The 12,129-nt window shown below is 37.4% G+C and overlaps 1 protein-coding gene across 1 annotated transcript in view; it reads right to left on the reverse strand.

The window, feature by feature from the left end:
- PLAA (phospholipase A2-activating protein) overlaps positions 1-10,234 on the reverse strand; it is a 15,746-nt gene extending 5,512 nt beyond the window's left edge. The window contains exons 1-10 of the mRNA XM_009895874.1: positions 10,051-10,234; positions 7,867-7,967; positions 7,665-7,785; positions 7,148-7,315; positions 5,987-6,122; positions 5,313-5,482; positions 4,251-4,408; positions 3,124-3,343; positions 1,980-2,048; positions 742-813 (exon numbers count right to left, since the gene is read on the reverse strand). Coding sequence (XP_009894176.1) covers positions 742-813; positions 1,980-2,048; positions 3,124-3,343; positions 4,251-4,408; positions 5,313-5,482; positions 5,987-6,122; positions 7,148-7,315; positions 7,665-7,785; positions 7,867-7,967; positions 10,051-10,222 — 1,387 coding nt within the window. The 5' untranslated portion in view covers positions 10,223-10,234. The remainder of the gene's footprint in view (positions 1-741; positions 814-1,979; positions 2,049-3,123; positions 3,344-4,250; positions 4,409-5,312; positions 5,483-5,986; positions 6,123-7,147; positions 7,316-7,664; positions 7,786-7,866; positions 7,968-10,050) is intronic.
- Between the last annotated feature and the right edge of the window lie 1,895 nt (positions 10,235-12,129).

A 12,129-nucleotide genomic window follows, 5' to 3' on the forward strand; every position in this document is an offset into this window, starting at 1 on the left:
CCTTTTTAAAAACCTGAATGCTTATGCAAATAGCTGTTGTTCCTTACATTATTTTTACATTCAAGGGTTAACGCTTAAAGAAATACTTTCACAAACTGTTCTCTTTCCATGTAAAAATTTACTGTAGAATTGTAAACTATTAACAGTGATTTCTGAATTACATGAACTAAATACACAGTCATTCATAAGAATGGGTATTGCAGTTAAGACATGAAAATGGCAAGAGTCATTTTAGAACAGAGATCCCTCTTGCCCCTGAAATCTTATCTTTGGATTATTTTCATAATGAATAGGCAAAGTTTTTATATACAGGAAGACTTGCAGATCTGACCAAGTTATGTCACACGCAATAGCAGCCTGGAATCTTTCTAAAAAGAGAGTAATAAAAAGCTTTAATCACGACCTTTAATAATTTCCTACAATCAGAGGCCGATATTGTGTAATTTCCATTAACAACATATATCAGTTTCTTTGATCAACAACATAACTACTAGGAAACCAAAAATCCTCTAGAAAAACAGATTACTATCATATATTTTAAAACTTCTGGGCATAATTGCTGCACGTAAAGGAAGGTACTGTTATGCCTATTTTTCTCAATAATTTCAAGAGTATAAGCAGCTTCAATCTGCTTATTATTTTTAATTAAGTATAAATTTGCATCGATATAGAATCCATGTCAAAGGAAAAACTGAAGCAAAAGATCAGAGATGCTTTTCATTGGCAGGCATCATCTCTTACCTGTATATGGATCAACCCCACCCCCCGGAGCAATTGCATTTGATGCTGAACCAGGAACATAGCGACCAGCACCTGAATGGAGACATTAGGCTTTTTAAACACCAGCACTGGTAGAGATAATGTATACCTGTATTTAGCTACAAGTTTTCAAACTTCACTATTAAAGGTGTTATTTTGCACTAAAGGAATTAAAGAGAAGTCTTCAACACTTCCTGAAATTTAAGGATTAAAATCTATGCCTATGTGTGAGGGTGGTGCTCATGGTGACGATGGCATTCGCAAGCTCAGTGTCACACAGCTGGGAGACATGCTGGCATGTCTCTGGCACACACTGACGCAAAGGCCCTCAGCACAGCAGATACCTTATCCATGACAAGCTACAGGGGGACAGCACCACTGCCCAGGGCTGGCTTCTCACTGTGCCTGGGGCTAGCAGAGGCCTCTTGTGTGGGAGATGGACCCTGTTTGTGGCCAAAGGTTGCCTGGCCTTCAGGTAATTACCCTGCTCCTCTTCCACATGGGCATCATTGATACTGCCAAGGAAGTCCTAGAGAGTATCTAGAGTGACTAGAGAGCTCTGGAGGTAAGCATGAAGAGCCCAGGTAGTGTTTCTTTGATGCTGCCAGCAAAGCAAAAATTCTTTGAGGAGAAGTGGGCTCATCAAGTGGCTCAGCAGCTCGCTGCATGGCCTGTTTTGCAGGCAGGACTTCAGCATCAATGACTACAGGACCCTCTTTGAGAAGCAAGAGCTACTGATCAGGGATGGGATAAGTCTGGCAGAGCAGGAAACGAGCTTGCTAATCTAGTGAGGAGGACTTTAAACTAGCAATGTCAGGGAGGGTCAGAAACTAAAATTTAAGGTGGAAGGTACCAATAAAGATTATGTAATAAGAAAAAAGAAATAATAATAAGGAAAAAAATAAAACTACTGCTATGAAGATACTCATTCCTGTGTTGGCTATGCCTCAGAGTTCGACAAAACGTAAGGTCTAAGACCTTACTTCTCTGCTGTAGAGCACAGAGTGACATGAGGCAGATGAGACAGCAGAGGGCTCTCTTAAACAGATCTGGACATGCTTTGGCAGTGGCAGAGTCCACCTTATTGGTTTGTCCCACACTACTGCCCCAAATGGAGAACTGCAAGAAACGGTGGTCTGGAACTAAACCCTGAATGCAACTGAACATGATAAAATATGTATCTTAAATGACACCAAGACAGATTATGAATTTTACATTACCTGTAAATGGATCTGCTGCAGGTATTGTACTTGGTCCAGATGAAGAACCTGGAACATAACGTCCAGCACCTAGTGAAACCGTAAAACAAAGCAATGACTACTATGCACAGCTTGATGTTATTAAAATGTCAGTAGTTTTCAGACAGTAGCAGCTCAAAAATAAAGCCAAACATCAAATAAATCTTGTTGATTGTGACATTATAAGAAAGCTGATCCTATCCATGCAAATGTCCCCTGATGCTGAACAAATTCTTCCTCATTATTTGAGGGTCAGAAATTTGTTGTCTGGAGCATATGCATTACACGTTTGGACACAGCCAAATCAAAAGTATGTGCATAAGTTCACGTGACTGCAGCTCCATGAGTTAAATCTGAACCTGATTAGCCTGTAGTCTCATTTTTAGCTCATTGCAAGAAAATGATTTATCCCAATTATTTTAATGACATTTTATTCCTAACTTCATATTTGTGAAACTAGTTGAAATAAGACTGGTTATTTTGTAAATGTGATAAGCAGGATGTAATTGATTAACATGATTCAGCTTATGAGCAATTAACTTGTTCTAGTTCCATATCCTCCCTGAAAAAGGGTCACTTCTATATTTCACTCAGTTTCAGTTCATTCTCCAGCTAGATTTTTGTATTTTATTAATTGCCTTAACAGCACCTTAGCCACCTCTTAGAGTAATATGAAAAGTGAAGTTTTCTTCCACTGGTAAAAGACTAGACTGAAAAATACAACTGGCTTGGTTAGGATTTTGTTGAAGATTTGTTCTGACAAATACTTAACAAGTTTGTCAAGTTTTCGTATTTTTTTGTCAGATCTATCTGTGCCTTGCCCTCAGTCGTTTGAGGACATGAAAGTTCTGCAAAAATGCAGGAGCTACAACACTGAAATCTGCCTGAGCAGACAGTGAGGTGGACTGAAAACTGGTTGAACAGCCAGGCCCAGAGGGTGGTGATCAGTGGCACAACATCTAGTTGGAGATCAGCTGCTGACCAGGGGTCAGTACTGCATCCACTCCTCTTCAACATCTTCATTAACAATTTGGAAGATGGGTCAGGGTGCACCCTCAGCGAGTTTGCTGATGACACAAAACTGGGAGGAGCGACTGATGTCATCATTTAAGTTTATAACTTTTACCTGTAAATGGATCTGAAAATTGAGCACTTGTACTCAACAGCGTTTGCCCCTTAGTGTTGTCCATAATAAACTTGGCCACTTGATCCAGAAACATAGGATTGAGATCATTCTTTTGCAGAAAGTTGTATGCAGTCAGCCAAGGATCTTCAGTGATGTTATATGGCAGTTTGTAGGAAGGCCCACTTTCATTTACATCAATAGTGAAAACATAGTCATATTCCTTTAAGCAGATTAAAAATGAAAACAAATTACAAGTTTATCAGACCTTTTACATTGGATGTATGAAATGCAGACTAATAACAGCCCAGGGCTAAGCCTGAAAACTTTAATACCGCTACTTGCGGATTGTCTCAGTAATACTCTCCTACACAGGCGGCAAGTAAAAAATACTTAAACCATATCCTTTGTTTTACAGAATTCTCTCTCTCAAGAACAGCACGCTAAAACAACATACCATGATAATGTGTGCGCAGATATATTACAAAATAACAGATGCATCAGGTAACTCTCATGGACAGCTCTGCCTGCCTGCAATGCAGGGGAGTGCACACTTCTAATACTAACAAACCCAACAAACTCCTAGGCTTTCTTTAAGCCATGTGAGAGATAAAATTAGTGTCTCAAAGGCATTACTTCTATGGTGGCACTAGACAGAGACTTCTCTACGCATATTTCAGTAAAGGAAATATTTTTCATCTTACCTGTCTTTAGGTTCAAAAATTACTATAGAAGAGGGGTATAGAAAGCCTGGTACCTAATATTTTAGGTAAGCCTTGCATTATAAACCCTATGGTTCACTTCCTTTGGAAAGGAAATTAAAACTAACTTTTCAATATATTATCAATAAATACTAGAGAACTTGGTAATTTCTCTACTAATAGTTTACTCTTCTCCAAAATAATTTGTCTCCATTGACTTGCTTGTTTTACGATGCGTGTTTCAAAAGTAATAAAGCAAGTAGTACTTCTACCTCTGTGTTTTAATAGATCAAAGATGACAAAAAAGTACCAACAAATACCTATTTTCTAAAATTTTATTTTATCTGAGCAGAGACTGGAATAAACTTTTAATGGGAAATTAAGCATTTTACTTAGGGAGGAATAAAAACAATTAAAGTTTGCAGATACCTTTCCTTCAAATAAAACCTTTCCAGATGTTTGTTGTGTGGCTCCAGAAGAACCAACAACATCACCAATCTTTATCCATCTTCCTTCACTAACGCTCCACTGATATGCTTCTACTTTGCCATTATCTTTAATAAGCCGTGTCTGTCCATCTCTTGTTCCTGTAGACAGGAGTGTTTAAGAGTTTGAACAAATTCAAGAAGACACTTTACTTCAGGAGAGAAAAAAGCGCTCTTATTTAAAGATGAAAAGATAGTTCACCAACATTTAAAGTCACAGCACAGTAAGTAACTAGATACTACATATCGCAACAAGACTAGCAGAAATCTTGACAACAGCATTTTACAATTACGGTAATGGTATCTGCCACCAGACTAAGTTGCAAAAGCAATCCTTAAGTATTTCAAAAGTTTACCATTTTCCCAGACAGATGACAATCAACAAAGTTGATATTCTCCCATGGTCTAACACGATGGGAAGCTTCATATGATTGTAAGACTTATGCCACTTGCTGATCAGAGCCAAGGGCTGAGGTCATTGGTTACTTCGCCTTGGGAAAAAGTATTTGTCTATTTAAGAGTAATCTTAACTACCACTGCTTCCACTGTATTCTCAGTAATCTCCCGAGTACCTCGAAAGTGTAAACTGAATCAAGACAAATTTTTTCAAGCCAAAAACTAAAGCAGAAACTTTGCATCTATTTTTCTTTTAGGAAAACAATTCCACATTCAGTAGTCCTTTTGCAAATTACGTAACTGTCTCACAGACTATTGGCATAGCTGGCTTAAGAGATCTCAAGTATCTCGGACTACAGCATCCTGAATTCCACCTGCTTCTAAACTCTCATAAGAGAAGTATTTTTTACCATTTTAGTCTACGAAAAAAAAAATATATATATTTAAACTAGAGCATTGCCTTCAAAAGAATCAATGAAAGGATACTAGAGCAAAATTAAGCTGTTTTCTTCAGTAACTCTATTGAAAGTGATCAAAGCTTTAATTTTGGAAACTATGGAAAGTTTCAATACTTCTTTATCTCTAACCTGACAAAAGTACAGTAATTTACCAGGATCCTTAAGATGTTCTCTTCCAGGAAGGTCATCAGCATTAATATCTCCTAAATCACCAGTTTTTGGGTCAATGGATGCTTGGGAAAGCTCATTTTCAAAAGCTTGAATCTCCTCAGCACTTGCTGTACGTTCCAAAGATTCTGTAAACACCCTTATAATTCCATCACTGAATGGAGAGAAAACATTAAAACAGAAATATTATTTTAAATGTCAAAATTAATCCATACATTCTAATGGTGACTTCTATGTCATCAGAAACCATTATTATTTCTAACAACCCCTCCCAATTATTTTTATGAAAGGAATTCGCTCTCATGCTAAAAACACCCAGAGAAGGACTTAACAGTTAACCCTATCTATAGTAAAATTTTAAAACCAAGGTAGGAGATGCCTATCAAAAGGGTTCTTTCTACAGTATTTCTAAGTCCCTTCTCAGCCTATTCATGGTTTACCACATTCCCAAAGAACTCGCTCTACCTTTGCAATTCACATAACAAAAAAACGACTTTTTGGATTAAGTGTAGCACATATTTAAATTTAATCCAGAGGCACACTTTGATGGCTGTATTTTTAAATATAGATGAAACTGATATCCAAAGTGATGCATACAATTTCATCATGGGTTTGCAGATTCAGAATTAAAAATACACTGAGAGTAAAACCCGAATACCTTGCACCAACTACGATGTCACCATTGTCTAATACACAGCAGCACCATACAGACTGAGCTGGGAGTCTTATAGTTTGAGCACATTCTCCTTGTTTCCAGATTCTAAGAGATCTATCCTCTCCAGTAGTTACAAAATCTGAAAAGAAAAAGTAATAAAAATTTTTTAAGCATATTTTTAGTGTATTGTGATACTAGATACTGGGATACTGCCATTCTGCAACCAGGTATCTAAAAATTAGAACAGAAGAACCTTTCTACAATTTAATACTTCTCTCAGTTGCAAGAAGAGAGCTAAAAGAAAACCACCGCATAGTTGTCTTCTCAAAAAAAATAAAAGGCATAAATTGTGGACTAAGCAGCCAGACAGGAAATGAAATTACACTCAAGACAAACAAAAGATTCCTTCCTCCTTTCAAGAGTTTAAACAAAAAACTTTGAACAATTTTGTAACCATCGCTGTTTTATCTTACACTATACTTTCAAGGTAGGCCTGCTTTTTCAGGAAACGCGCATAAAGCACGATCTGAAGTCTGTAAACTCCTCAATGAGGAATTTTAAGGTATAAGAGATTTACAACACACACCTCCACTAATATACATGCAATTTACCTGTTGAACAAATGCGCACATGTCCCATACACCACACAAAGGTCACTGACTTGGCATTTCTTCTGCAACAATTAGTTTTGAATCTCTAAACCTCTAACTCTGAAAACAAATGCAATTAAGCCCTACACATAAAATTGTTAACCTAAACTACTTATAATATATTTTGAAAACTTTCTGTGGAAGCACCTAAATTTGTATTATCTCAAACTGGTAAGCCACACACTGCCATTTTAGTACTCTGCAACAGTGCTGAAATACAAGTGGCAACCTAGATGATACTTTTGCCTATTGCTTTGCTGAAATTTCACTTAAGCCTTACAAGTAGGCCTAACCCAGGACCTTTCAGCTCCCCTACTGCCAGAGTAATTCTGCTGGAGGTGTGATTTGGAGTCAATCACAATTTATTTTCTTCTATTTATTTATGCGAAGAAAAGAAGTCAATTAAATGCTACCCGAGTTCTTTAGTTCTAAGAGCTCCACAGAACTACAGAATGCCTACCTTGTCATTTCATTTTGGAAGAATGTTCAGTAAAAGTCACAAAAATAATCCTACCTTTACACTGAGGGAAGACAGAGATGCTGTATATATAATTTGTATGTCCATAATACACCTGCAGACACTCGCCAGATATCTGCCATCTTCGTACACTAGCATCATTAGCACAGGAAAGGAATTCCATTTCACTGAGAATAGCTAAACCTCTCACACAATCTTCATGTCCTTTATAAAAGAAAGGAAGACTTTTAATGCAACTTTTCTTTCCATTAGCAGCAGTATACCATTTCTATTTAGCTCACATCTAAATCCTGGCAAGCAATCTTCATTATGGGAGGTGTTATAAAAAAAAAAAAAACAACAACAACAAAGGCAACTCATTGCTCATTATTATCTGAAAAAAAATATCATTCTTTTAAAAGTGATGTGATTCCTGTGCATACAACTTGAGAGACTTTAAAAATCCTGCGTAAAAATTGTTCAATTTATCTACGGTTTTGTGGAGTTTTAATTTTTTTCTCCTTTTAAAAGAACACATGACTCTGATGAAATTACCAACTGCAGCAACACTTACCAGTGAATGTTCTTTCACATCTGCCTGCCTTCCACAGTTTAATAGTTTTGTCAGCTGAACCAGTCAACATTAATCCCTGTTCAGGTAGTATTTTCACTGCCCATATTGCAGCTGTGTGACCCTGCAAAATCCCAACACTATTAGACTTGTCAGAATCAAAGTGAGAGTACCTAATTTATATTAATGTAGAGGAACTTCATACCTGTAACGTCATCATACATCTGTCATTCAACCAGACCTTGGCTGTTGTATCCCATGATCCACTTAACAATGTGCCGAACTTCCCAGATGAAAGGCTGCAAACTGGAATGAACATTCCAATCAGCACTGGCAAGTTTCCTGCATTGCCATCAATCTTATGCCAGAAATTTAAAGTGATTTATTTAAGGAGATTTACTTGGTATTAGTTGTGTATTTAGTGTTGAGGAGTTTGGGGGTAAGTTAAGTGGAACTGTAGTTGCACTGCAACCTAGAAAGGTGCTGCTTAAAAATTTCTTCACTTTAGATAACAAAATTTCACATTTTTTTGCCATTCATATTTTTAAATTCGTCTTAGTACCAGATCTCTTCTCCTCAGACTAGAATACGTTGACAAGCAGGTTAAATAACTAGTCAAGACACAGAATTAATGCAAAGTTTTAATTTTAAGATTACAGAGAAAGCCAAGATTTAATCAAGATGTATTAATTTATGTCGTCATGAAGCAAGATTTTGTAGAAAAAATACTTAGGTCATCTTCTTGGAAAGCAAAATACTACCACCAAGAAATGGTGGCATTTAAAGATTTAGCAAAAGATAATCTGCAAATACACAGTAATACACAGGTATAAAACCAAAGAAGACACAGGGTACTAATAAGGTTTACTAATAAGTTTACAAAAAGACCTAAGTCATAAACAGAAAGTACCCTGTCCGTCTAATAGTTCATAAAAGGGATTTATGGTCTGATAGGGAAATCTGTAACTTGTCTAGAATACCTCATCCCTTTTTACACCTCTGGTGGGAGCATGTCATGTTACTTTAACTACTCATGCATCCCAGGTTTCTGATAAAGTATGTAAGTTATTCCATGCCTCCTTTCACAGTGACATTTTCTTTCTTTCTTAGAGAAAGACAAGAGCTTTACAATACAAACACATATTTTAGGTGCTGTTTGGCAGTCCAGGGTATTTTCAAACTGGTCTCCACAACCATTCTTTAACACAGTTAAAAAAAGCCCCAAAACCTCCAAGACTTGAAATGTTTATTCTCGATACCGTATAATTACATGATTAGACTTTTGAAAGGTCGATTAAATACTAAATCAGCTCACTGTCGTGGTTTAACCCCAGCCAGCAGCCACTCGTGCAGTTCTCCCCCTTCCCCAAAGGGCAGGTAGAAGAAAGAGAAAAGGAGGGGAAAGGGAAAAAAGAACTCACGGGTTGAGATAAAGACAGTTTAATAGAACAGTAACAGAAAAGGAAAATAATAATAATAATGACACAAGTCACTCTAACCACTCGGTGAATTGGTACCTTCTCAAGCAGCGATTGTGAGTACCCCCCCAACCCAGCTAACCACATTTATATACTGAGCATGACATCTACGGTACAGAATATTCCTTTGGCTATTCCATTGTTCTATCTATGCTCCATATCAACTTCTATGGGAAGCTGAAAAAAGTCCTTGAAAAATATAAACATCACCTGGCAACAACTAAAACCAATGTGCATTATTGACATTCCTTTCATAGCAAATCTGAAACACAGCTGCTACTAGAAAAAAAAATTAACTCTAGCCCAGCTGAAACCAGGACAGTCACAAAAAGAAAAACTTAGTATGCTAACATGAAAATTGCTGAATCTCATTATATACCTCAAGAAAAGGTAGATAAAGTTGGTTTAATATGTCACATGCTGCACTGACCTGACTAGAGAAAGATGAAATTTCCATAATGAGCTTTTACTCTTTACCACATATTTAAAGCACCAATTAATATTAGATCCCCATCTTTGTAACAAAATGGGCAGCGAAAGTCTGTTTATTTAGGAAGCTGACTTTTTCTACTTATAGCAACTCTGGCATTAAATATGCTTAATACATGGAGAACTGCTTCTTAAAAATCCAACTCTTGGGAAAAGGATAATCATTCTGTAAATTGCAATGTGTTCACATATACAGTAAAAGCTCAAGCATTCATCAGTGTAAACTTGGAAGTCCTTGCAATGAACTGTCACTGCACAAATGGAGATTATAAAATCCTATTTGCAGAGGCCATAATTAAATAGTTTGCTATGTTAAATACCAAAGAAATCAAAACTGAGTTTTAAAACTTGAACTTAATTTCCTCTCCAGCAAATCACATTAACTTTTATGCAACAAACTCCAAAATAAAATGACTACATACCTGTGTTCTTATGACCCTTAAGGATGTAAAGAGGAGCTGGGTTGTCAACTGTGAAAATGCAAATATTATGATCATTGCCACCAGTTGCAATCAGCCCACGAGGATAGAGGTCACTTGGAGGTATGATGCACACACAAGATACAAAATTTGAGTGGCCACTCATACAGTGCATTTCAGTAAAACCCCTGTTAAGACTAAACATATATGATAATCAGTTCAGAGTCATGAACAGAAACAGCAGTTATTTGAGGCACTGAATTACAACAGGTGTTTTATACTCCAACTCTTGAATTAATAACTATATTTGCATTGTGCTGAATAAATACTATGGATGAACTAGAAAGAATGAAAAATTTAACAAAAAAACTATATCCCACCATTCCAATCCAGTAAGCAATATTTAAAGTTTTCCACATATTTTCCAGTAATGGAAAGACTTAGTTTTGGTTTTCCTTGCTCATTGGCAAAATCTATGCCCAATTTGATCAGCATGTAGTTTGCCTTTATGAAATCTTTTGCTGTCTCAAGACTCAAGTATGTACCCCAATATACCCTAAAATAACAGAGCACATAAATGAAGGAAGTTTACTGCTTGCAAAATCTATTAACTGGCTCTTCATTAGCAGCACTGTAGCGGCTTAACAGTTAAATAGATCATAAATGATTCAAGCAGCACCCTTATTTCTTCATCATGATCCAGCCTGAATAATTATAGCACTAACTGGAAAAAGCTAGTTATCCCCACATGATAAATGTGTGGGTTGTGGTGGTGGTTGTTTGGTTTTGGTTGTTTTGGTTTTTTTTTCTTTTTGTGTTTGTTTCCTCTCCACCCCAAAAGACATAACATATCATATCACATCACACTGTCATCCTTCATAATCTAACACTTGGGAAGCTTGGAATATGCAGGGAAGTCATGATACACTTTTAAATTCTAAAACATCTCCTCTGCTGAAGGTACAGAGAACCTTCATAACATATCTTCCTGTAAAATCTGAATAACATACAGCAGTTTGCTTACCCACTGAAGCCTGCCTACTGTAATCCCAGATTCTTCTAAGCAGAGAAAGATAATCATTACCAACACTGACTCTGCATAAGTTACTCCAGTCTTCCTCACACAGCCCTTAAAAATTACGGGTCAGAATTAGACCTCCTTTCCTGCAATAAATTTCTATGCAATTTAACAAGTTCCTTCCCTTGTGATGAGAGATTTAACAAGACACACTTAATGAGATTACTCTTCCCCCCCACACAATTGCAGAGCCACAGAGATCAGTTTAAACACACGTGAGCATTCAGGCAAATTTACCAATCAACCCTGTTTCACTGGAAGGCATTGGAAAGAATATCCATGCCTAGCTACTTCTGAATGCAGTTCACCATTTGGAACTATAGACAGGTGAGGAAATAGGTCCTGTAGCTTCTTGCAATACCCTGTATCTCCACTATCTCCTATGCAAACTGCTTAGCAGTACCTTTTCTGATCATAATGATATGCTGAAAAATTCACTAAGTGAATTCAACGAGACAAATGCAGTAGGAGACAACGCTGTACACCGTCAGTATCAGAGAAAATAATGTTGGGTGTTGGTTTTTTTCTTTTCCAATACCTTTATGTGTTTAAATTTTCTGTGTAGTTTTTTGGTTCATATTCCATTTTACTTTCAAAGAATTCTGCTCAGCAAGGGCGAGAAAAGAGTTATTTAAAGATACCCAAAGCATATAGCCTTAAAATGCGGAGCACTGCCCAGAAAAGTAGCCTTGTTACTTTGCAGGATTACTTTGGTACTGACCACCAAGAGGTGGGAACACCACAAATACCACGCGGAAAAAAAGACCCCCAGATTTATAGGCATTGTCAGCGTCTGCAGAGCACGCTAAAATACCGACATCCAGTTAACTGCTTGAGCAAATACAACCTTCCCCAAAAGCAGGCTTGCAAGCGGTAACGCCTCAGCCGCTCTCAAACTCATCAACGCGCCTCCCGCGAGCAGCCTCCCACCGCCAGGCACAGCCCGCCCCCTCCCCAGGCCCCACGACAGGACGCGGCCGCGGGAACCAGGCCGGCGGGGCGCC

The sequence above is a fragment of the Charadrius vociferus genome, unplaced genomic scaffold (genome assembly GCF_000708025.1).
Source record: "Charadrius vociferus isolate BGI_N301 unplaced genomic scaffold, ASM70802v2 scaffold231, whole genome shotgun sequence".
Lineage (NCBI taxonomy): Eukaryota > Metazoa > Chordata > Aves > Charadriiformes > Charadriidae > Charadrius > Charadrius vociferus.